The sequence below is a fragment of the Mauremys mutica genome, chromosome 4 (genome assembly GCF_020497125.1).
Source record: "Mauremys mutica isolate MM-2020 ecotype Southern chromosome 4, ASM2049712v1, whole genome shotgun sequence".
Taxonomy (NCBI): Eukaryota; Metazoa; Chordata; order Testudines; family Geoemydidae; genus Mauremys; species Mauremys mutica.
In genome coordinates, this window is record NC_059075.1 from 62,053,087 (window position 1) to 62,078,517 (window position 25,431).

General features: G+C 47.1%; 1 protein-coding gene across 3 annotated transcripts in view; it reads left to right on the plus strand.

Annotated features, from left to right (window-relative positions):
- LOC123368456 (transmembrane protein 151B-like) overlaps positions 1-22,685 on the plus strand; it is a 30,863-nt gene extending 8,178 nt beyond the window's left edge. Inside the window, exons 2-3 of one of the 3 annotated variants that reach the window (XM_045013252.1) lie at positions 18,466-18,547; positions 20,568-22,685. In XM_045013252.1, the coding sequence (XP_044869187.1) occupies positions 18,466-18,547; positions 20,568-21,998 (1,513 nt within the window). In that variant the 3' untranslated portion in view covers positions 21,999-22,685. The remainder of the gene's footprint in view (positions 1-18,465; positions 18,548-20,567) is intronic. The other 2 variants (XM_045013251.1, XR_006578787.1) reach the window with 2 other exon arrangements.
- Positions 22,686-25,431: the final 2,746 nt, after the last annotated feature.

Genomic DNA, 25,431 nt, shown 5'->3' on the forward strand with positions numbered 1-25,431 from the left:
CCTGGGAGCAGAGCATGCTGCCTCTGCTGGGATCCCAGCCTTTGCTTACCTCAGTGCAAGGGACCCACCTTGGGTCCCCTGAATAAGAGTGTATCAATCATTTCCTTATTTTAATCCTTCCAGCCAGTACAATTTGTATCTGTGCCTGATATTGCTTTTCTTGCCATCTCCGTCTGCCTCTTTGCAAAAGATGGTAGCTACATTTTTTTTTAATCTCATCAGGAGATGTTGCAAAAAATGGAGGCAAAAAGACTGAGAAGCTCTGAAGTAGCACCTAGTGAGTAGCACGAGTCTTTAGGTGAGTTTCTAGTATATTGTAGCAAATTAACACTGACAAATGTTAGATGACAATTGAAACAATAACCATTGAAAGGTTTGTTGAGTCATTATGACAACACAGTTGCAGTGCCATAGCTAACATTGTGTTCACTTAAATAAGGAATTCAAGCACTTTGCTTTTTATGAACAAGCCAGTGCATCTTCCCCAAATTTTATGTACATAATCTCTGAGGAAAACTTGAAGTTTCTTAGAAGTTTCAAGAAAATCAGTTAATTAGTTTCCAAATTCTAATAAATGAAAAATTGATCCACAAAAGAGTGTGCTGAGTCTTGTGGTTTTTCAGGCCCTACGAGCTTAAAAATTACAACCTGTAGAAAAAACGAGGAGTCCTTGTGGCACCTTAGAGACTAACACATTTATTTGGGCATAAGCTTTCGTGGACTAGAACCCACTTCATCAGATGCATGGAGTGAAAAATACAGAGGCAGGTATAAATACACAGCACATGAAAAGGTGGAAAGATACATGTGCTATGTATTTATACCTGCCTCTGTATTTTTCACTCCATGCATCTGATGAAGTGGGTTTTAGCCCACCAAAGCTTATGCCCAAATAAATTTTGTTAGTCTCTAAGGTGCCGCAAGGACTCCTCATTGTTTTTGCTGATACAGATTAACACAGCTACCACTCTGAAACCTGTCAATCTGTAGAAAGTAAATTTAAAAATAGTACCCAGACGACTTGGTGACTCCAGAACTGGATGACCACTGTGACAGAGCTCCTGGTCCAAGATGGGTACCTTCACTTTTCACCTTCACTTTTCAGTTCAGTGAGGTCTCTGGGTTATGTAATTATGTTATTAATTTAAAAAGAAAAATGTGGTTTTATATTAAAACTGTTGGTTTACATGGCCATGAGCCGAGTTAGCCGGTAGTTTATGATGACCAGGACCTTCTATCAAGCAGTAGCTGTTGGTTCATCTTGGACCAGGAGCTCTGTCACAGTGGTCATCCAGTTCTGGAGTCACCAAGTCATCTGGGTACTATGTAACTGAGCAATGGCTACTTTAAATCTCAATATCCCTGGGAAATTAATACACACTTTTGTGCATCAGTCAAGGTTGTTCTGTACATAACATACCTAACATAAAACCACAAAAGCATGGAAATGAAAAGTGAAGGTACCCAGCAGTACACACCTTCTACTCCTCCTCTTCCACCCAGAGATACAACACCCCACCATTGGAACAATCACTATACACCACAGACAACATACATCACAACCTTTACTCCACTCCAGTAGGGATCCCAGCCCTCCGTTCCCCAAACATGAGAGAGTCTGGTGTTCCAGAAACATGCAGAATGTAGTACAGGGTGAGGACTGGCAGAAAGCTGGTGATGGGTTTGGGGAAGGGAATGCTGGAAGGCTGGCATCCCTACTGGGGCAGAGTTAAGGTTGTGACATGTTGTCTGTGGTGTATGGTGGTGGTTCCGCTGGTGCGTGGATGTCTGGGAGGAGGAGTAGAGGGGGTGTACTGTTAGGTGCCTTAACATTTTATTCCTTTGCTTTTGTGATTTTTCGATTAGGTATGTTATATGCAGAGCAACCTAACTCACAACAATGTTGTGGTTCTGAGTACTAATATAATACCTGCTGGCTCATTACAGAGCACTATGTTAATCCCCAATTCAACTTCCAGCCCTCTGAGGGCTCCATAATCTCCAAAGCACAGGAAAGGGAAGTGACATCTGAGTTCAGAGAGGAGGGAGCAGAGGCTGCATGGGAGCTAGAGCAGTGGGCTGGAAGCAGCCTGGGAACTGGGACTGAAGGGCTGAGAACCAAGCTGGGAAGCAGCCAGTTACAGGCAAAGGGACTAGTGGTATCTACAGCTTGTGGCCAGCCAGAAAGAGCCTGCAGATTGGGGCAGCTATGTGGAGTGGCCTGAATGAGACCACAGGTGCTGAACAAGGGGACTGGACTCTGGCTGGAGGATGTGCCGGCCAGTGTGTGATTGTCTGCAGGAAAGGGGAGGGCTGGGGTGATTATTCCTGGCATGAGAAGCCCCACTTTGACACCACTGGACTGCACCTAGGGGCTGCATTAGGACCTGTAGAGTACCATCTCTTTTGTGCTGTAACTTAAAGCAATGGTGCCTAGGTAATCTGCAGCCTATTTCCAGCAGCTCTAGTAAAGAAATCCTCTGTTACCAAAGCCATCAGTGTTCTAGGGGTTAGAGCTGGAAAAGCCTAATGCTTGGCGCACCTACAGCACTTGCCCCTGACCATGTGGAACCCGCCACCAGCCACCCTAGGAACTGGTGTATCCCCAACAAACTGGTGGAAGCACTGAGATCCCACCAATAGCTAGCTCAAAAGAGAGGAGAAGAAACCCTTCCAATTGGCAAGAGGTTGAATGGCTGGCCAGAAGTACAAGTACCAGGTGCAGGAAGCAAACCTCCAGAGGACTGTTCTTTGGATGAAATGAGACAGCGGGGTAACAGTAGGTGTGTCCTAGGAGGGGGAGAATGACATCCTACCTCCATGCTCAAGGTGTACAATAGAGTGGACCCTACTACCCTACTGGGATTTCAACACCAAAGAAAGATGGTTTATAACAGTCTGCTGGCACCACCACAAGGTCCTGTGGCTTTGGGGGTGTGGGTTGGAGTCCCATAGCTACCACAAGTTTGTAACTGACCCCATTGCAGGATATGACTGCTCCCAAGCTGCCTGGCCTTCTCTTCATAGCCAGCTCCCAGGCTGATGATTTGCATTTTCCGGGTGCCTTTAATATGGTGATTTTAAATCACTTCACAAACATGAATTCTCAATGTCCCTTTGAGGCAGGTGGTGTGTGTTCTATTTTATGGATGGGTATATTCAGTCACAGCAAGATTAATTGAGGACACAATGAGTCAGTGGCAACAAAACCCAAGACTCCTGGCTCGGACACACTGGATAAAATTAAACTGCTACGTGGATGTGCCTCAGCTGAAGTCCTCTAAGTGCTATACTGTCAGAATCTTTGGCAGAACTTGTCTGTGTGACCTTCCTTTGGGAGGCAATATTTACCTTTCAATTCTCTTTTCTCCCAGAGAAGTGTTGACTGCAGAGATTCTAGCTGGTATTAACGGGGGCACTGTTATAATTACCACACTGCCAGGGTCCTTGCTACATTTGACAAGGTGTGGATGCAAGGAAACGTACTCCTTAAACCCCACTTTTCTGTGGCAGCATTGCTGATGCTGTAACAATGGCCAAACACTACTGTGAGGATCACACACTGCTAGCACTGTGAGGAAGCTACCACAGCTGATGCCTGACCCTTGTAGACACTTCAGTGATAGAAGTTTCCTTACAGTAGCCTTAGCTGCCACAAACAGGTTATTACTGTGAGGAAGCTGTTACATGGATTCACAAGACAGGTGCGTGTGGAGTCTAACCAGAGAGTCATCACATAGGGTAAAAATTGAAAACTGTCCAGTTAAAAAGAGGAAATAACTGCAGAGGTGTGAATAAAAACTACGTGAAAACAGAACAATTATTCTTATAGGGCCTGAGCCAAAGCTCACTGAAATGAATACACATACTAACATTGACTTCAGTGGGGTGTGGATCAGTCCCATAGAATACTACTTTTGAGGATTTCACCAAGCTTTATATTCACAAATTAAGTCCTACAGGATTCCCATGATGTAGAAAGGTATTATTATGATGATGATGATGATTATTATTATTTTTATTCTAAGTGTCTAGGTAAATTGAGGCACAAGAGGTCAAATGACTGGTCTAAGGATAGTGAATTGATGGTAAGGTGAGGCACAGAGCCTTGCAGTTGTATTTTCCACACCCCTGTGAAACCCACAAGCCAATTTTACTTCCTTTGAAAGCTATAGTGACAGTCTTGAACAGATATGTATGACACCGGCAGGTGTAGAGACCATGCATCCCAGTTTAACTGGTACAGTCCTCATTTTTTCATATAACATCCTGGTGTCTCAGGAATTTCTTTCAGATCATCTTACATTTCCTGTTTGTTTGTTTTTTCATTTCATCAATCAAATCTCTTTTAATGCAAAATCTTTGTTCAAGACACAGTGCTATATAAATAATAAAACTTGCTCTGTCCTTATCAGAGATAACAAACAGTCCCGTGGAATGAGAGTTCAGTCTGATGAGCAGAATTTGGACTGAAAATTTAAGTGAGTGTCGTCACTATCAGCATCTACTTTGAGTAAAAGAGTAGCTTTAACAGTTGTTTAGCACTGGATGATGAACTCATTCAGAATACAAAATTACTGGAAAAAGTCCTCCTCCTAGAAATATACAAGTTGTGTTGCTGCTGAGTCAGAATGCAGCAGCAGCAGCAGCACACATTTTAAAAGGTGGTACTTTTCTGTGCATTCATGTTTTGTGACCATGTAAAAAGTTGCCACAGAAGTGGGCCTTTTATAAAATTCTGAAAAATCACGGTCACCTTATTGATCAGGATCCTCTGCTTAGACAGCTACCTAATTTTTTGGCCCTCGCTACTGTAGAATCTGAATGCCTTAAACTCAAAAATGGATTTTGGGCCAAATTATTTTCTTCATGGCATTGGTGTTGAAGTAGGGGGCATCCCCACCTGTTCTTAATATATTACATACACTGGCTAAGATCCAAATTTACTTCTCTCCTGGGTTTTCCTTTACTTCTAATTTGAAAAACAAACAAGCACCCCGCAAGAGCTTGCCCATTAACTTGACTGTTTTCAGGGTTGGAGGCTCCTTCTGTCCCTGCCTCTGGTTCCCTCTTCTTCAGAGGGAGGCTCAAATGTTTTTATAAACTAGGTTGAAGTCAATAGGGCCCATCTGGGATGGTGGCCAGTGTGAGTCAGTAGAACAGCTTTGTGCATTTATGGAAGGTCCTAGAGCCTGCCACTCGGACCAATCAGCAGAAGAGCTCTGCCTCTCTCTGCTGGGTACTATAACCTGCCCTCTTGTTTCAGGCTATTACTGAGGAGAGAATTTGCCCCCCTCCATTTTTCATGGCCTTCTCTCTCTCTAAACAATCAGACTGATAACTTGATTTAATGAGAGGCAGGGCCGCCCAGAGGGGGGGCAAGAGGGGCAATTTGCCCCAGGCCCCGAGCCCCACGGGGGCCCCCCACCAGAGTTTTTCGGGGCCCCTGGAGCGGGGTCCCTCACTCGCTCCGGGGTGCCCGGCAAACTCTCGCGGGGCCGGGCGCAGGAGCTTCTGCCGCTCCCGGTCTTCGCCGGCGGGGGGTCCTTCCGCTCCGGGGCGGAAGGACCCCCCCTGGCGAATTACCGCCGAAGACGGAGTGGGACCCGCCGCCGAAGTTTAGCTCGGTCTTCGGCGGTATTTCGGCGGCGGGGGGCCCTTCCGTTCCGGGACCCGCCGCCGAAGTGCCCCGAAGACCCGCGTCGGGGGCCCCCCTCTGCCGAATTACTGCCGAAGACCGGGCTGCGCTTCGGCGGCGGGTCCCACTTCAGCGGTAATTCAGCGGCGGGGGGTCCCCGCCATGGGTCTTCGGGGCACTTCGGCGGCGGGTCCAGGAACGGAAGGGCCCCCCGCCGCCGAAGACCCCGGGCCCCCGGAATCCTCTGGGGGGCCCTGATGAGAGGAAAACAGAAGCTGCAGAGATTTAAAACCAAAAGAGATTCAGGAGCACAAGAAGCAGATGGGAGTGATAAGGATTAAATCTTCTGCAGAAATAAATACCTCTAGGTTTGTGACACTACAAAGGCACGGAGTGTGTGAAGACTTTTTTTTTAGATCAAAGGAAAGAACATTTCTGAGCAGCATTTGACACCACAGCTTTTAAAAGGAGAGTTATTGAACAAAGATTTCACTTTGATTGGAATTCCATCCCAGAAGAGCAAACAGTGCATTTTTAACATATACCCAATAACAAACAGGTGATGTGGGGAAATCCTCCTGGATGCTATATGACTCTTTCCATTAAATTCGCCCCTTATATTTTCCTCTCTATACACTTTGGCAGCTATGCTTTCAGCACTTCCTGTTGGCTGAAGGCCATGACATATGGGTCCACACCTTGAAATTCAGGAGTGGTCAGCTTCCTAATTCAGGGATGTTGGGAGCTAGAATTTTGGTTCAGGATCTTCTCTAGTTATATGGATGTCAAATTAGACCTGATATAGGGGTTCAGCTGGAACTAGATTGAAAAAGGAGCATGTGCACTGATTTTGAAAGGTTCACAGTCAGTTAACTTTCTTCTCTAGACATCCCCACCTCCACAGCATTAGACCACAGTTATGCCAACTCCCAAATGGTCAGAAGAAAAGTGGATTGTACTGCAATTCTCATTGGCAGCTTCACAGGGAGTTTTCTGTCTCTCTTTTCCAAAGCCCAACTGAAGCAAGCTGAGAATATTTCTCTAAAGGGTGGGACACTTTGGAATACTGCAGCACCTTGCTGCATGTACAGTGCCACTGTGCTGGACAATATCATTTTATTAACACCCTGGTCATCAAACAGGTAGCCTTGCACAACATTTCTCTTCTCAGGTAAAGCATTTCCACAGCTCTCTCTAGATCAAGGTGAAAAGACTCACAGAATTATAGCAAAAATCCATCTCCACCCAGGCATGTCACGCACCATCCTGCTGTAGAGCGTAATGTTTGGTAATCCAGTGTCCTTTCCTCATCTCACTGCCCTCATCCTCTGGGCCACATTCATCCCAGATGTACACCCACTAAAGTCAGTAGAATTACACCTGGGATTAATTTAGCCCATCATATTTTTCTTTATTTGCTTGTTCCCTATCTAGCTCTGTTTCCTCTTCTCTGATTTCCTTTGTTTGTGTCCTCAATCTTTTACTTATTTGCCTCTTATCCGGTATATAAAAAAAAGGGCTCCCCCATGTAAACAGTAACATTGGATCACTGCCCACATGAGTAATCCTTAGCCTTGCTGAGTTGTTGAGTTGTTTTACCATTGAATGGCGTCATAAAGGCACTGTGGAGTGATGTCCTGACTTTGCATGAGGCTCGGAAGGGGATGTGGCCACACAATCAATCCATATTTCTGCAACGCTGTGATGCAAACATCACAGTGGAATGCAGAGGCATCCCAGTATGACTGATTGTTATGAGGCTCTCTGACTCCATTTGCCACAATCTCTCCCCACTGCTCACGTCTGCTAAAATGGAATTTGTAGGAAAGAGTTTCTTTTTTTCTCTTTCTTTCAAAGCTCTTATCCAGCAAATTCCACAGGAACCATATGTGGTACCTGGAAAGGCCACATGCAACGTTACAGCTACACATTGAGGATCACTACAGTATATCATGCTTTAGTGGTGTAATCTTCATTGCCATCCAATTAATTCTTACCTGCACCCCAGCTCTGTGCTATATTCCAGTCTCTCCCTGTGTAGGTTAGTTGCTCGCTCTCTCCACAGTCTGTCTTTGCTATTTCCCTGCCTTTGTTCCATTTACATTCTGCCCACGTCTGGGTTATCCTTTCTCCCTCCTCTCGCTCACTTCCCTCTCTCTCCTTTCTTCTCCGTTTCCCTGTCATTTTTGCTATTTCCATTCAGGCCACGTCTGGGTTACCCTATGTTTTTTCCCTCAATCTTTCATTTTAGACATGATAGCAGTTTGCTTCAGCAAAATTACAGCTCTTGAGGTCAGCCATCAAAGGCATGCATAGTTTTTAAAAGGGACAGAGGTCTATTTTAGGAATGTTTTGCAGTGATTTTTTTTAATTAAGTGTGAATTTTAATGCTTTTGAAAGTGGGGAACCAACAGATCTGGCTTCGAGTCAGGTACAGCACAGTCAGCACTGGGCCCCAAACTATCCACAAAAGAAATGTAATGGGTCATTGAATTTACCTGCAGCACATTTTCTGCAAATAGACCCACTGCAAGAGTTCTCAAGATTTAAGATGTGGAAAATTTGAATTGGTAGTAACAAGGCGGTTTTTAACTAGAGAGAGAAAAAGAAATAAACATAGGTCATCATTGTTAGGATAACATATTTAATGACCTATAACTCAAAACCAGTTTGATCAATTTCCTTTGAATTTTGCAGAAAATGTCTCTCCAGCCTTCAGAGTAAGAATGGTAATTTCAGGTCAAATTTATTTTGCCGGCCAGAGTTACAACTGGACTAAATATAAGGCTTATAATGGAAGCTGCTTGCAACCTTAGCTATCCTCTCTCTATAAGCTGCACTTAGCTAGAAAAAGATATACAGAGAGGGATTGCTTCATGCATCACCAAAATGCAATTGTTTCTGGAGTAGAACACTACTACTGTCAAACAGCATATAGCAACATTAAATAACAGTTTAGAACAGAAAGTAAATAAAAAGTTATTCAGTTAAACATAGGCTCCATCTTTATGAGTTAGTTGCCAGGGGGTGCTCGACCCCCTGCTCTTCCCCAGGCTCTGCCCCCACTCCACGCCTTCCTCCCAGCCCCACCTCTTCCCGCCCTAGCCCTGCCTCTTCCTGCCCCTGCTCCACCCAGTTCCATCCCCTCCCCTGAGCACACACCCCCTCATACATCTAGGAACAACGAGTGAAGGCCATACCTACAGAGTGGGCGACTGTATCCTGGAAAGCGGTGATTCTGAAAAGGTCTGGTGTCCTCATTTTAAGAATGATGTTGAGGTACTGGAGAGGGGGCAGAGGAGACCCACAAGAATGATTCAAAAGCTGGAGAAAATGCCTTACAGTGAGAGACTTAAAGAGCTCCATCTGGGTTGCTTGTCAAAAAGAAGATGGAAAAGGCATTTGATTACAGTGGATATGAAGCTTCATGGAGAGACAATACTAAAGGGCTCTTTAATCTAGAGGAGAAAGGTGTAACGAGAACTAATGGCTGGAAGATGAAGCCAGACACATTCCAGTTAGAAATTATGCACAATTGTTAACAGTGAAGGTGATTAACTGTTGGAACAAATTACGAAGAAGAGGTGGATTCGCCATCACTTGATGTCTTTGAATTAAGGCTGGATGCCTTTTTGGAAGTTATGCTTTAGTCAAACACAATTGGGCTCAGTACAGAGGTAACTGGATGAAATTTAATGGCTTGTGATATATAGGAGGTTAGTCTAGGTGATCCAATGATCCCTTCTGGCCTTAAACTCTATGAATCTGCTTTTAGTTTTAATGGAGGCTGAAGCTCCCTGGTCCAGAATATCCCTACAAAACCAGGAATATTCATAAATATTTTAGATGCCTAAGAATATCCTTAAATATCCAAGAATAATTGAGAATATCCTTGATTATTATTTACATGATAAAAATCCTAGCTCATTGTTAGCTGGGACCTGTCATGTGGTCATTTGGTCAACATTTTCACATCAGCCAACATTTTCAGTTGTCTGCTAATTTTGGATGACAAACTTGACACACAGTGGACCTTGTTTTCAGAGGTGCTGCATGCTCCTACCTCCAAAGTGAAGTCAATGGCAGCTGTGGATCCTCAGCACCTCTGAAAATCAGGCCCAAAATGTTTCAAGTTGGGCACCCAAAAAGTGAGGATCTCAAAATCAGTGAAAGCTTTTGAAAATATTATCCTACATTTTGACTTTTTTCCTCAGAAGTCAATGATTCTGACCACTCAGCTAGCATATGAAAATGAGTGCATCCTTCTGGGCTATTGCTCAGCTCCATTAAAACTCTACCTCTCATGAGACTGTCAGGAAGCAGAATTACAAAGACACTTCCTGACTGGAATAAATATTTTTCCTGAACCTCTAACTTCCATCTCATCTTTGGACTGTATCTTTTAAAGAGACAACAGCTATACTTTTGGAATTCATGGCCATGCTAGAGACATTTCTGCTGAAGACATTCAGAATGAGTGTAACAATGCACACCTTAACAGGCTCCTAACTACTTACTCAAGGACAATAGACATCAGGAAAAGAATCCAGGTGCCCTGGTACCCAGTTCCTTGCTCTAGCCAACAGAGTACACTCCATCCCTGATAGGCAAGTGGAAGAATATGCCAGCTTGTATATTCAGACTCTCTTTTTCCTTCACTTGTCATTGGTATCTAGGAGTAAAAGCCAAAGTCTGACCCCAAGCTTGTTACAACACAAAATATTGTTTAAAAAGGGGTGGAGCTGGGGCAAGTACTAAGTTACTGCTGCAGAAGCAAAAGGACTAACATGCTGTAGCTGCAGTTCAGCAAGGAACATGAAGCACTGGGTGTGCCCGGTAAACCAAAACCATTTCCATAGCTGCCACCCCACAGAATCTTTGAAGGCAACTGCCCATCAAGTCAGGGCTTTGATACTTTATGATTTAAAAATGAAACTGCACACAGGATTCTCTAGGTGTGTCCTGAAGCGGAAAATTAATGTAATTGTAGATTCACACACCTGCCCCACCTCTGGTAATCTCTTCAAGTGCCAACCTAGAAACACCTGTTTGGTACATGTACCAGAAGTTCCAGTTCTTAATCTGCAGATTGTGACTTTCCAGGCTATTTTCTAATAACCACAGGAACAAATTAAATAACATCTATCACATAAAGCAATGGTCCAAAGATACCAACAGATAGTAAACAAGCCATGACAGCATATGAAGCTCATTGATTGTAGTTTAATATATAATGAATTTGTATGAAAGAAGGGTGTTTCTTTATTAGATTTTGAGAGTGGGTGATACTTTATTACTATTATTATTGTTTTTTATTCTTTATTATATCTAGCATCTTTCATACAAGCTGAGCCAAAATGCTCATATGCCAATAGAATTACAACATTAAATAATTGTAATACCAAAGGAAGGGAGAAATGAAAATATATAGGCCAGGGCAAATATATTTGGGATTTGAGATAAAATGAACAGCTGAGGAGATAGAAAGATACAAGGGAGCTGCAGAGAGAATTGGGACAAAAAGAAGGAATAAGACAGTGAACAAAAGGAGAGAAATAATGACAAGGTTCCCTGAGCAGTTCCATGGAGAGTTTTGAACACACAGACCATTTTGAACTGGATTCTGAAGTGAATGAGGAGTCGGGGAGCTGTTTGAGGATGGGAGTGATATAGCTGCACTTCTTTGTGCCTGTGAGGAGGGGGGGAAGAGGGCAGCAGCAATCTGTACCTGCTGGTGTGTGGAGAGTGGGCCCTTGAGAACAGAATTGTAGACAATCAAGGGAAGAGATGGAGGCGTGATTGGGGATTACAGCTGAGCTGCTGTGGAAGCATTGGCATGTATGGGCAATGGTACAGGGACAGTGATAGGCTGTAGGGATGGACAAAATGAGCTTGCCAAACAGCATGAATATCGGCCATTTTTTGGTGATTCTGGTATTTCCAGTATCACTGGGAACATATTAGGCATTCAGGTATCATAGCCAGCCTTAAACAATCCTAGTCCACCCTTGCATTGTGCTCAAGCCCAGACTGGGGATTTGGAGAGGTGTTGGGACTACTGAGGAGGGCTGAGATTTTCAAAGCTGTGCAGGGGATTTAGCTACACATCTTCCATTACAATAGATGGCTGGAGCCCCTGCACTGCTTTGAAAATCTCCTCCAGAATTCACACGTAACTGCCTCATTTTACACAAAAAGTGCCTGTGTGTGCAGGTGAGTGTGGATTTGAAGTTCCATCATGGCCTTCTGCTGTAGAAGGAAAGCCCAGCTGCTGCTTCAGTCTAAGCCTAGAGAGTGGTTTATAGACGTTTACAGTCCCCTCACAAAGAAGAGGGCTAGAAACTTATTTTAAAATATAGAAAAGACACCTGAGATTCTTCATGAGGTTCCCACCATAGTTCCCACATATCAGGAGAGCCTAGGGCTGTGGGCTTTGCTGGGCCTAAAGGCTGGGCTGTGCAGAAATGCACTGCAGAGTGATAATGGGATTAGGGTTTAGAGATAGGTGCTCTAGAGGGAGTTTCACAAGACTGTTCCACCCACTCAGGGTACATCTGCACTGCAATGTAAGCCCAGGGTTAGTGGGACTTGAGTCAGCGGACTCTGGGTCTGAGAACTCAGGGCTTGAGCATATACAATGATTGCCAAATTTAGGTTAAGAATTTTTTAACCCAGGCCCAGACCTGAAGCTCTGGCATCCACACTGGAGTACACAGACATGAATCCAACCAACTGTATCTCAAGCTTCCTAGCGCTCTCCCAAAATGTGAGGCACTGGTGGGCAGCTCAGCAGTGTTTTCTGACCCACGGAAGGTATCTGACAGAGATAATGACAGAGCAGGAGGAGGAGGAGGACACAGACATAGCAAACTTGAACTGGCTGATGCTGCTTATGACACTCGGTATAGCCACTGATATCCCTTCCATAGACCAGCACTTCTAGAGCAAGGCAACAAGCACAATCGGGGCGGCTCCAGGCACCAGCACAGCAAGCGCGTGCCTAGGTGGGGCAAGCCGTGGGGGGCGGCCTGCCAGTTGCTGTGAGGGCGGCAGTCAGGCAGCCTTTGGCGGCATGCCTGCAGGAGGTCCACCAGTCCCACAGTTTCGGCGGCAATTTGGAGGCGGCTATGCCGAAGGCGTGGGACCGGGAGATCACCCACAGAAACGCCGCCGAATCCGTGTGACCCTGTGCTTGGGGCGGCAAAAAACATTGAGCCGCCTCTGGGTAGGATCACATTGTCATGCAGCCCTGGGATGACCAGCAGTGGGTCCAGAACTTTCACACAAAACCCCCTGTATTTCTGGAGCTTTCTGAGCAGCTTGCCCTAACCTTACAGCGTAAAGATACATGCATGAGCCTGGCCATGACAGTCCACAAGCAGCTTGCTATAATCATCTGGAAGATGGTTACCCCAACCCGCTACAGGTCTGTGGCCAATCAGTTTGGTATTGGAAGGTCGACTGTGGGTAAGTGGCAGTGGAGGTTTCTGAGGCAATCAGGCATGTGGTTTACCACAAGATGGTAGGTATAAAAGATATTCCTGAGGTAATTGCTGGCTTTCAGAGAATGGGGTTTCCAAACTGTGCCAGGGCCACTGATGGGACCCATGTGCCCATAGTTTGCCCTCATCATGGAGCATATGAGTACATAAACCACAAAGGGTACTGTTCCATTGTTATGCAGGCCCTCATGGACCACAGAGGTCGATTTGTGAACATCAGTGTTGGCTGCACTGGAAAAGTTCATGATGCCACGGTTTTCTGCTGATTGAGAGAGTCTATATTCATGGACAGGCTGGGACATGATTTCCACCACATGACATTATTGCATATGAAGTTCCATCCTCACTGTTATTCTGGGGGATGCTGTGTACACCCTTTTGCCTTGGCTTATGAAACCATATTCTGATCTCAGATGCCCCGGCAAAAGAAGGTTTAATTACACTCTTAGCAGGTATATAATGGTGGCTGAATGTGCATATGGCAGTGTAGCAAAGCGGTGGGATACCCCACAGCCCCGCCGAGGGACGGACCTCCCCTAACACCAATGTGGGCGGAGTCACTGGGTCCTGCGACCGCCCCTCAGAGGTCACGGCGCAGACCCGGAAGTATAAAAGCTCAACGGCAGAGCTCAGTTGGGAACCAGCCGCCGGAGAGGCCAGACGTCTGCGACCGAGCTCCCCTCTGGGGAGACAGCAGAAGGCCGCAGCCGGCCTGAGGTCGCACCGGGCCGGCTGAGCCTACCCCTCGCTCATTACCCCAGAGAGGACTGGCCGAGCCTACCCCTCGCACGTTACCCCGAGGAGGACTGGCCGAGCCTGCCTCTTGGCCGCTACCCCGAGGAGGAGCCGAGCCTACCATCTGCTACTTACTCAGAGGAACGGATGGTGTTTGAGACCGCCGGCAACGCTACGACGACTCAGGTACCCTACGAGGGGGAGTGTGGAAGTAGCCCGGGGACAGTTGACCCCAGTCTGGCTGCAACACTGCCAAAGCCGATGTCAGTGTGTTGCGGCCAGGATCCCCACTGACAGCAGCGAGTTTCTGCCGCTGCTAGGACCCCGGGCTGGGACGCAGTGGAGTGGGAGGGCCTGCATCCCCCCTGTCACTCACTCCTTGGGTGGCAGACTCCCCCTTTTCCCTGGCCTGGAGAGGCTAGGACCTCCTGTTATGAACTACTGACTCAGCCCCTGCCTAAAGGCCTGAGTCTTTGACTATTTGCTTGCTGCCCCGCCCTGACTTAGGGCCTGGGCTGCTCTAGAACTCTTGGCTCAGCCCCGGCTTAAAGGGCCTGCGGCCCTAACCGTGTGTCCGCGGTCCCCCACTAGCGCAGAGCCCAGATGGACAGCGAGCTAGAAGAGGCAGTGGGATACCCCACAGCCCCGCCGAGGGACGGACCTCGGCCGGACTCCTTTACAGGCAGACTGAAATCCCGCAGATGATATCTATAGACCTATTTGGATGCTAGTGTCATCAATGCTGTCCGCATTTCTGTGGCTTGCTGAGCTCTTCACGATCGTTGTGAAGCCAATGGTGAGCCATTTTCCCCTGAATGAACCTGTGACTGAAAGGCCCTCTGAACTGATAAACTCATAGGGTGACCAGATGTCCCGATTTTATAGGGACAGTCCTGATTTTTGGGTCTTTTTCTTATATAGGCTCCTATCGCCCCCCCCCCCCCCCGATTTTTCACATTTGCTGTCTGGTCACCCTATACACTCAGCCAGAAAGTGCATCTACCACAGCTGGAGCTGGATGCACCCAGGCAACAGAAGTCAGAGAGGCTTTGTGCTCCATGGGCCAACTGTAGAGAGAGAATAGCACCTCTGTGTGCTTGTGGGGCATTGATTGCCCTGCATTGTAGTTTTGAATGACGTGACTGTTTATGTAATGGGGTGGGGTGGAGAAACCAGAATGGATTGATGTTAATAGCTGTAGTGAGACATGGGTTTTGCATACAACCTCCCACTTGTCCCTGCTCCTCTGTTTATCTTTATTATTTGAAATACACATTACATGATGTGTTGCAGTGATGGCAATACGTCTTCTTTATGAAATAAAAAACTTTATTTTTACACAGTTAGTGGAAAAGTACAATATTCAACCACTGCCTGGCAGGCCAGCTGCCATTAGCCCACCATAACACCAGCAACACCAAAAGCTTTAAAAGTATCCAAGAGCATAAACATGTGCAAACAGTGAAACAATGTACAAGACACCCTATACACACACTATTGTGTTTCCCCTGGCGCACCATTCTCCTTTCACTTTTGCCATGCACTTGGTGCCGGAGCAGGGGTGTGGAGGCATCCACAGAGGGGTTCAGCACTGAAGACTGCACAGGGCACATTTGCCCAGCCCAGCAGCTGATAGGGCTCAATTGCATGGCCCACCCAGCCATGGAGTTGTCCAGGCTGTTCCTGGAATGCAGGCCAGGATACCATGAAGCGGACGCAAGCCAGTGGAGCCTTTACTTTTGCGGCCATTTGAGACAGCCGCTGCTCAAAGAGTTCTCTCTGTTGTGCTCAGTTGTCCTCCCTTCACCGCCTTTCCTGTTCCAGGAACTGTGAAGCAAATGCCTGCTCCTGCACCACTACCCTGTCCTCAAGCTGCGCAGCCAAACCGAGCCTTGCTGCTTGCCTTTCAGATTGTCTTTCCTCTTGGAATAGGATGAGACTCTGAGGGTTACTGTCTCAAATAGCTCAGTGCAGGAGCCCAGAAAACATCATCTCGGAATTTCAAGGACTGAATTTCAGTGTATTGGCAGAGGGCTGCTTCACACCACTGATGCTCCATAGACACAGCCAGGCAAGCCCCCTCGCCCCGACCCTGCTCTACAGTGGGAGTGCCGGGAAGGCAGGCAAAGGGGGGCAAGTCCCGTGCCCCGATCCTGCTCCCCGGCAGGAACGCCAGGCAGGGGGTCAGAGCAGGGCAAGCCACTGCCCCCTGACCCTGCTCACTGGCAGGAACACCGAGGGGTGGGGGGGACTGCAGACGGAACGGGTGGGGAGGGGCCCCCCTTTGTCCTGGCCCAGGGCCCCACAAACTGTAATCCGCCTCTGCTTCCCAGTAAAAACTCACTTTTACATGTTTGTTTTACTGTTTGTGTTTCCCTGTCTCCATTTTGAATTCCACAGTGTGGGGAGGGGGGATGCATTAGCAGATATACACTGCTTCCCAGGGTTTGGATTGGTTCATAGAGCCAAAATCCATCTCATTCCTACAGTAAGAAATATACAAATAGAGTCAGAAACTTACCAGGCTCCAGGGCAGCTTCTCCCTCTTCCATTTCTGCTGCCGGATCCACAGTGGGCTGTTCCTCTGGGCCAGGAGAGCATCAAAAAGCTCCTCTGAGTATGGCCCCAGGGTGAGTTGCTCCTGCAGCAAAACCTCCTCTGGGACTGGTTTCATCAGCAGAGTCACTTCATTTGCCTCATTCGGTGCCTACTGCTGACTCTCATCAATTCCCATGCTGGCTACAGGGGCCAGCAGGACATCATCCCAGCTGACCAGGTCATCGTGCACCGCTGATGGCCCAGTGCTCAGTGTAATCCCCAGCACTGGGTCAAACTCATCGTAAAATAGGTACAATGCTGGTGAGTTGCCATAGGCACATTTGTGATCTCTGGTTTTCTGGTATTTGGTCTTGATCCACTTAATCCATTCCCTGCACTGATCACCCCTACGGTAAATTTCCAGAACCACCAGCTTCTTTGCCGTTTGCTGGTATGTGTGGTCATTTCTGGTACTCTTACTAATAAAATTAATTGTTTGGTTAATCTCTCATGGCCTCACACAATAGATTAACCAAAATCAGACTGTGCTCCTGTAACCACAATGCAGCATGCTTTGGAAAGGACTTCTGGTCAGTATCCATGGCAATCACTGTAGGTCCTCCGATGGTTTGTTTGCAGGTTGGCTGTCAGAATAAAATGCTAAGCTGTTGTATTAGAACAAGGTGGGGTGCTTCCTTTTCCCTGGAGTCGACTGACTATTCTTGGGAGAGAGAGGACAAATGAAGTCTGCCCACATCAGTGTGGAGACTTTTGGTGGACTCCAAGAACCTGAGTGCAGGGGGGTTGCATCTACACTGCAAAATGATAGGGCTCAAACCCTGGGTCCTACTTTGACTTGGGCTCAGACCCTCTACCTTCACAGGCTCCTAGGACCCTGGGTCCAAGCCTGAGAGATTTGAGTGTAGATGGAAGGGGGCTTAAGGCTTGAACCTGAGTCATAGCCTGGGCTGACATTGCAGTGTAGACATACCCTCAGTGGTTGGATCTGGACTCAATCATATACCTACATGGCTCCAGCTGTTTTGCAGTTATCGTTCAGAGTTCTGGGTGCTGGTTGTAACCATTTTACTGCTCTCTTCAGAGTTCCCTAAAGGAGATGAGGAAAAATGGGCCTGATTTACATTTGTAATAAGGTCCCTTTACACCACTATGGCAGCATAACAGGGCCTTAAAGTGGATGTAAATTACATTTTTATAAATTTGGTCCTTTTACACTGCCAGTGGTTGTCATAATTTCTTCCTGGAAGCATTCTGATCTCAGATACTCTAGATTTACACTGGTGTAATTCCACTGAAATCACTGGAGTTACTCTGAGTTTACACCAGAGTGAGATGAGAATCTATGAAATTAGAATCTAGTCCCATGAGTCCAACTGTACAGGGCTCAGCCTCAAAGAAAGCAATAAAGACCTCTAAAAATGACCTAAAATAGCTCTTTCATGCCTAAAAATGAATGACTTTAAAGTCAAACCTCAGCCTTGCAACGTTAAAAGCAAATGTTGCTGTCCCACTGGGAAAAGGGCAAACTCTTTTTTCAAATGGCATAAAGCTCCCATTTCTAGCTCTGCAGGGTCATGAAACATTGGACCTTAAACTCATCACTGGTCCAGAACTGAATCTTGCCTGTTGTGGGCCTCAGGCAACCAATATTAAGGGGAAACAAAAACATGGCATCTGTTGGAAGCTGTTAAGAAGTTTGGGAATGTTAGAGGGGGCCTCTTGGGAGATAAATTGGTTCTATTTTTGCATCAGAGGTGGAAAAGCAGAGAGATGGTGTATGTGTCTTGGTGTGTTTCACTGTTTTTATTGCTGCAACACCCTTACTATAGAGTGGGGTCAAATGGCATCAGTAGCAAGAGGGAGGCCAGGACAGAGACACATCAGGTGTAAGGCTCTTGCTGAGTGTGCTCCTCCCAGCCTGTACACTGGAGCCAGCGGGTACTGGAACTCTCGCTGCTGCTGCTCTTTATAAAGAGACAGCTCAGTTGCTACAGTTTCTGGCTACTTGGCTTGATTTGTTTCTTATTACAGCCCAGCACAGCATGACATGCAACAGATTCATTGCAACATCATCAGGGTGAGGACGCTAATCCTGTCCTCTCACGGAACACAGGTGGGAGTGTACGAGTGTAAATTGTAAACACTTGTGATATGTGTCCTGCCTTTTGAGCCCCAAAAGCAGGGGGATCTCCTGGATTTGAACTATTCACATATATACCATTAGCTACATAGCATAAGCCCTTTTTTTTTGCTTCTAGCCAATATTGTTTTCAGCTTGTTACCATGCCACCTGGAACTGTGATTCTGTCAGAACTGAAAGTAAACATGGTTGAATCTAGTCAGTTTCTGGATGGGAGACCTTCAAGACAACACTGCTGCACACATGGTGTTGATAATTTGGTAGGTGTCGCTCTTACCTCTGAGTCAGCTCCGTGCTGCTGGAGGCACAGGCCCTGGTTCTGGTTTACATTCCTCCGGCTTCATGCTGCTCTGGCAGGTCTCTGCCGACTCTGGGGCGTGGCCAGAATGAGTGGGTGCAAAACCACTAAAGAAGAGTGCTCCCAAGGCTTCTCAGCAACAGAGCATGGATTCAGAAATTTAGCAGTTGCAGAATGTAAGGGCCGAGACAGCAGCCAAATTGTCTTTTCATTCATACGCTGTGCAACCCTATTGATTTCAGTGGGATTGCACAGGATGTACATGAAAGCAGAAGTTGGACTATGTGTCCTTATAGGGGAGTAACAGAGAATAAGAACCCTGTGTGGGCTATTGGATCTGGGGCCTAGGCACACAGGAGTGAGCAGGTATTGTGCCTCTGCTTATCCTCACCCCTGAGCACATGGGCGAGGTGAGAATGGGTGAAGCGTTGGCTCTGCCCCTAACACATGAGGATAGTACAAGGACACAGTGAGACAGTATTGGTCAGCATGATCGACGCTGGCCTCAGCACACCGGCAGCCTAACCATTGTCATGTCTTTTGCAGGCATCACAGCACAGTAAAGTTTTAAGGAAGGGTTTGCAGATGGCTACAGAGAGCATCTCCCAGGCATGAGGGACAACAGGGGAGAAAGCACAAAAGGTGCTTTTTTTGAAATGTAACACATGGGTGATGGAGGCTGGCCTCGGGCTGGTCAGAGGCAGGAGATGACTTTTCCATACTGAATAAGAGATGACAGGTAGTGTGCTTAATTTGTGCCAGGGCTGAGCCCCGGCACCTCTAGGCTTGGCAGTTCATAGCCCCCGTGCCTCTGGGGTTGCTGCATCTGTTGTGAATGTAAAAAAATTGCTTGAGCCACAGCACCTCTTCCATTACAAATTAAACCCTAGGTAGGGCTCTGTCATGAAGGGCCTGAAAGTGAAGACAAGCAGCTTGCGTTTGATACAACAGAGAAGAGGGAGTCCATGAAAGGATACGAAGAGAGGGGTGACATGGTCAAAGAGACAGGGCAGGAAATGATCTTTGCCTTCTGAATGGATATGAAAAGGGCACAATTGCCTTTGTCAAGGCCAGAGAAAAGGATGTGGCAGTAATTGGGACGCGAGATGATAAGAAGACTGGATGAGAGTTTTAGCTGTGTGTATGGATAGGAATGGCCATATCTTAGAGATGTTAAGCAGAAAGAATGTACAAACCTGGATATGAGGACCTAGACAGAAGTCTGAATCGAAGATGACATCTGGGCTATAGGCATGAGTGACAGGAAGAATGGTGGTGTCCTCGGAGACTGTGAAAGGAGGTAGCGGGGAGAATTTTGGAAGAAAGATCTGGTTTAGCCATATTTGGCCTGAGCTGAAGGCTAGACCTCCATAAGGAGATGTCAGAGAGACAGGCTGCGATTTTAGTTTGACCAGAAGGAGAGAGGTCTGCAGTAGATTTCCTGTCGGTATAGGCCAGCCGCATGTTACTCCCATTGCGAAGCAAGGAAAGAAAAGGGAAGGTGTTGTGCCTTGGAGAGACATTTCTGAGGCACAGTGCTTCCTGGGGCTACTCCTGTGACTGCAGTTTATAAACCACACCTTACTGAGGGCTCTGCCTATAGGCCCAAGCTAGCAACACAATCTTGAAAGTAAGAGTCATGTATTATGTAAAATGATGCCACTGACATAAATTACTCTTTCTCTTGCTTCTCAGCAACGCCCTGTCAAGCAGTCCTTGAGTGCCTCCATGTGCAGAGAATCCCACTGGAAATGCCTCCTTCTTTCCATCCTTATGTATGGCTGCGTGGGTGCTGTGGCCTGGTGTCAGCTAGCCCGAGTCACCAAGCTCAGCTTTGATAGCTCCTTCAAAGGCAAGTCTATGATCTACCATGATAGCCCGTGCTCTGATGGCTATGTCTACATCCCCCTAGCCTTCCTCACCATGCTGTACGTGGCCTACCTGGTGGAATGTTGGCACTGCCATGCCAAAAGCGAACTCCAGTACAAGGCAGATGTGGACAGCGTCTATGACCGTATCAACCGCATGCAGCAAGCCACTCCCTGTATCTGGTGGAAGGCCATCAGCTACCACTTTGTGCGACGCACCCGGCAGGTGACCCAGTACCGCAATGGTGATGCTTATACCACCACGCAGGTCTACCATGAGCGGGTCAACACACATGTGGCTGAAGCTGAGTTTGACTACTCTCACTGTGGATTCAAGGACATCTCCAAGGAGCTGCTAGGCCTAGAATGCTACACAGCCACGAAGCTGAAGTTCACCAAGTGCTTCAGCTTTGCCAACACAGAGTCAGAGAACTCCTACCTGACCCAGAGGACTCACTTTTTCACAGAGATTGAGGGGCTGGATGACTACATGGAGGTCAGGGAAGGCATGCAGCTCAAAAACATAGACTTCAAAGAGCTTATGATGGCCTATGGGGACCCAGAGCATCTCCCATGGTACGTGTCCCACTATACTTTCTGGGTGGCAGCTGTCTTGATGATTTCCTGGCCACTGCGGGTGCTCATAGAGTATCGGACTGCGTACGTGCACTACCATGTTGAGAAGCTCCTAGGCCTAGAGTACACAGTGCCTGGCATAGCAGAGGAGCCCCTGTATAGGTATCGCATGCCCCGGGATAACACTCAGGACAGCACTGAACTGGAATGGCACATCTGTACCAACCGACAGCTGATCCCCAGCTACTCGGAGGCCATGCTCCTGGACCTGACACACTCCCCTGTGTACAACGGCTACTCCATGTGTGGGTACAGTGAAATAGCTCATGGCTGTGAATGCTGCAACCAGGCCTCCAGCAACTCCTCCATCTTCTCCCGCTACGCCTTCCACAGTGGCAGCGGAAACTCACGCCTCTCCCTCAACACCAGCCGCTTCTCTTTGTGCCGGGTTCATGGCTCCCACAGGACAGGCCTCGGGAGGAGCTGCAGCAGCAGCATTGCGGACCGTGGCTGCCAGGATGAACAATGTTGCTCTTACTCTAGCCAGTTAGCCATCAATGAAAACCCACCCACCTACCAGGATGCCCGCTTTTTCCCAGTGTTAATTGTGCACAGGCCTGAAGGGCACGAGGGGAGGCGCTTCTACATCCGGCGCTCATCCTGCCTGGAGACGGCTCTGTGATCAGACCTTATAGTTCTATGGCTCCTCCCTCCCCAGGACAGCTCCATTGCACTAGTGCTGTTTGACAGAGATGCTATCAGCAGGGAAACTGTTAACTTCAAGACTGTGCCATCACACACTAGCTCCACAGGGCAAACTCTCCAATTCTAATTCCCCTCACTGCCAATGCAAGAAAATATATCCTCTCTGACAAGCAGCTACTCATTTCTCTTCCTCACACTTTCCATTACTTCCCCATTACTGGGTGTCCCCTCTCTTTTTTCCTCTTTCCTCCCCTTCTTCCGCTCATCAGTCACCCTTTTCCTTTCATCCCCTGTTCCTGTCTCCTCTCTCATTCCCATCTCCATCCTCCCCTCACATTTCAGTCATTATACTTTGCACCACAACATCAATTTTCACCTGAGGATCTCAAAGTGCTTTGCAAACACTGATGCATTTAGCCTCTCAAGTCTCTTTTAAGAAAGGAAACTGAGGCCCAGAGAGGTTAAGTGATTCGCCCAAGATCACACAGCAAGTCAGTGGCAGAGCCAGAAGCAGAATTCAAATCTGCAGACTCCCAGTCACCTGCTATTACCACCAGACCAGGCTTATCTTTCCCTTCTCCTTCTCTCATTTACTCCCTCCCTCTTTCACTGTCTCCTGTTCTTCTCTGTCCATGCCTGTCTTTCTTTCGGCTGTTTCAGTTCTGCTCCCTAAGTTCTCATCCTTCCTTCCCAGGGACTTAGAGAGCTGGATCTTGCCTAATCAAAGTGTCTTCCTTGCTTTCTGGGTACAGCCAGGGCCGGCGCTTCCATTAGGCGACCCTAGACGATCGCCTAGGGTGCCAGGATTCAGGGGGCGGCATTTTGTGCGCTCCCCAGGGGGCACACGGGAGCTTCTGGTTCTGCTCCCGTCGCGCCGCCGAAGAAGGACCTTTTGCCGATGTGCCGTGGAAAACAGCGGCAGCCAACTGAGCAGCTCAATGACTGCTGCTGTCGCCTGCGGCATTTCGGCGGAGGGTCCTTCTTCGGCGGTGCGATGGGAGTGGAACCGGAAGCTCCCGCACGCCCCGTGGGGGGCGCACAAAATGCCGCCCCCCGAATTCTGCCTAGGGCACCAGAAACCCTGGTGCCGCTCCTGGGTACAGCCATTTAGTACTGGTAAGAAATTATATCTACACAGCACAAGTTTAATGGTCCATTTGTATAAACAAAGGGCTTGATACTTAAAGATGCTGCACACCCAGCACTTTCGCTGAAGGGTCAAGCCCCAAAATACTGAAGATTACCAGTAAAAGGAAAGAACGTGCTCCATCCCACCTTTCCTCCTGGGCCTTGTCATGCTCCTGGGCCTTGTCAATAAAATTTCCTCTTGTTGCTAGCCCCATTTCCACCCTTCAAAGTTAGCAATGTTGGGGGCGCTAATGTAGACTGAGTGCTGGTTGGCACCACCATTTTTAGCATTGTGACCCCGTTTCCCAGTTACTCCATTCCCACACCTGGCACAGGAATGGGGTGGCCAAAAGGCAATGGTGGTCTTTTGTCACCTTTGTGCTCCCCATATTCTGGGGCTGTTTGGGGGTTGCCACAGCCCTCAGCGTAAGTTAGAGCAACCTCAGAGCTGCTCTAACTTAAACTCTGCTTCCCATGCCTTCTGTGAGCCCTGGGAAACAAAGAACAGCTGTAGCTCTGTTTACTAAGCTACATCCCCTGCCCCATTCTCAGCATCCCACTCCATGACCCCAACATCAGGGGCTGGGATCACAGCTGTATCAGGCTAGTTCTATGCTGGCTAGGAGACCCATTTTGCAGGGGTATCCTTGGGGTGCTGTTTCTGCTCCCCATAAGGCCCCTTTATGCTGCCAGACCATGGTAAAGGTGCCTTAGTGTAATGCCAGATTGGCCCCGTGTCATCTAATCCTGCTCAGAGACGGTCTAAATGACACACTGGTTAAAACAGCGGTGGCACCCCATGACACATCTACAACAGAGTACTCTAATATTTGTGGAGCTGAACTGTGGTTAGCAACACTAGACAAGGCTCTAGGCTCTGTCAGTGGCATTCCTGCTTTCCCATCTGGGGAGTCAGCATTTTTTAAACATTTCCTAGCTCCAAGATCTGAACGAATCAAAGGCGGCTGGCCGTTCTCAGGAACTGCGAGGGGATCATCTCAGAATGCAACCCTGCATCCAATGAGTGATCGTCTAACACTGAACAAGACCTAGAAATGTTGTTGGGTGGATCACAGACATCATGATTATCAGTGGCTTACAGTGGAGATCAGAATGCAATACGGTATTTTTCAGAAACAAGGTGTTTTAATACCACATGGCAAATAAATAAGAAGCATTGTCCACTAAGGGACTGTTAAAAATGCTTACTCCCAAATCAGTTTCTTATATATCTACTTGTAATTTGAAATCTGTACTGTCTGTTTGGTATGTGTAGATCATATCTGTATCTATACATATACAGTGATTTCTTATGGCATTGACTGTTGCATCATGTAAAAATCCTTTTGGTTTAATTATTCTGTTTTGTAATATTGCATTTATTTCAACACAAGAGAGATAGGGATTGCTTTCACATATGCAACACAAAGTTAATCTGTAAATGATGGTGACTGCAATCAAAAGGTTGTCTCAGTCTACAGGAATTTATCTATTTCTATAAATATTTTATGTAAGTGCCTGCCACTCTGACAGCTAGGCACTAATTATAAAAGTTAGGAAACATACTTGATGCTTTTAGTTTATTACCTTAAAAAAAGTGCATAGAGTTACCTGCCCCAATGCTTTGAAGAGCCAGATCTAGGTTTGGGGGAGTTTTTAGAGATGAACTCAACCCAAAATCTCAGTTGTGATAAACCTCAAACCTAGGAAGAATTCAGACCTAGATTCATACTATAATGAGCCACCCAAACCTCAGATCTGAACAACGGCATACCCCACCACCACTCAGAACAGGGGGAGATTTTAAATCCAGATCAAGAGTCAGATCTGAGCTCTATAGCTTGAGCTCATCTCTAATTATTTTTAGATGGAGTAGTTGAGACTGTTTAATATGATTCCCTTTCTCCTTTACATACACACACGCACAGAGTTAAACTGAGAGCATATGAAAGACTTAAGAACTGGAGGAGGCTGCAGCTTCCACAAATACAGGAACTGGACACATTTCAGCATTATTTCCTACTAGAAGAAGTGATGGAGAGGTAGAGGAGAGGGAGAAGGGAACACGAAAGGAGACAGAAAAGGGATGATAGAGGCATACACACTAAGTGAAAGGAAGGGGCTCAGATGTGGATAAAGATAGCTCTCAGCCTGCGATCACAGCCATGTCAGATAACAGGGTTACAGTGCGAGTACCCCCAACACAGTTAAAATGTGGTTCAGTCTTGGAGCGTAGCTGGAGCCTACATCTCTGAACTGTGTGAGAGCCTCAGTCATGTCCA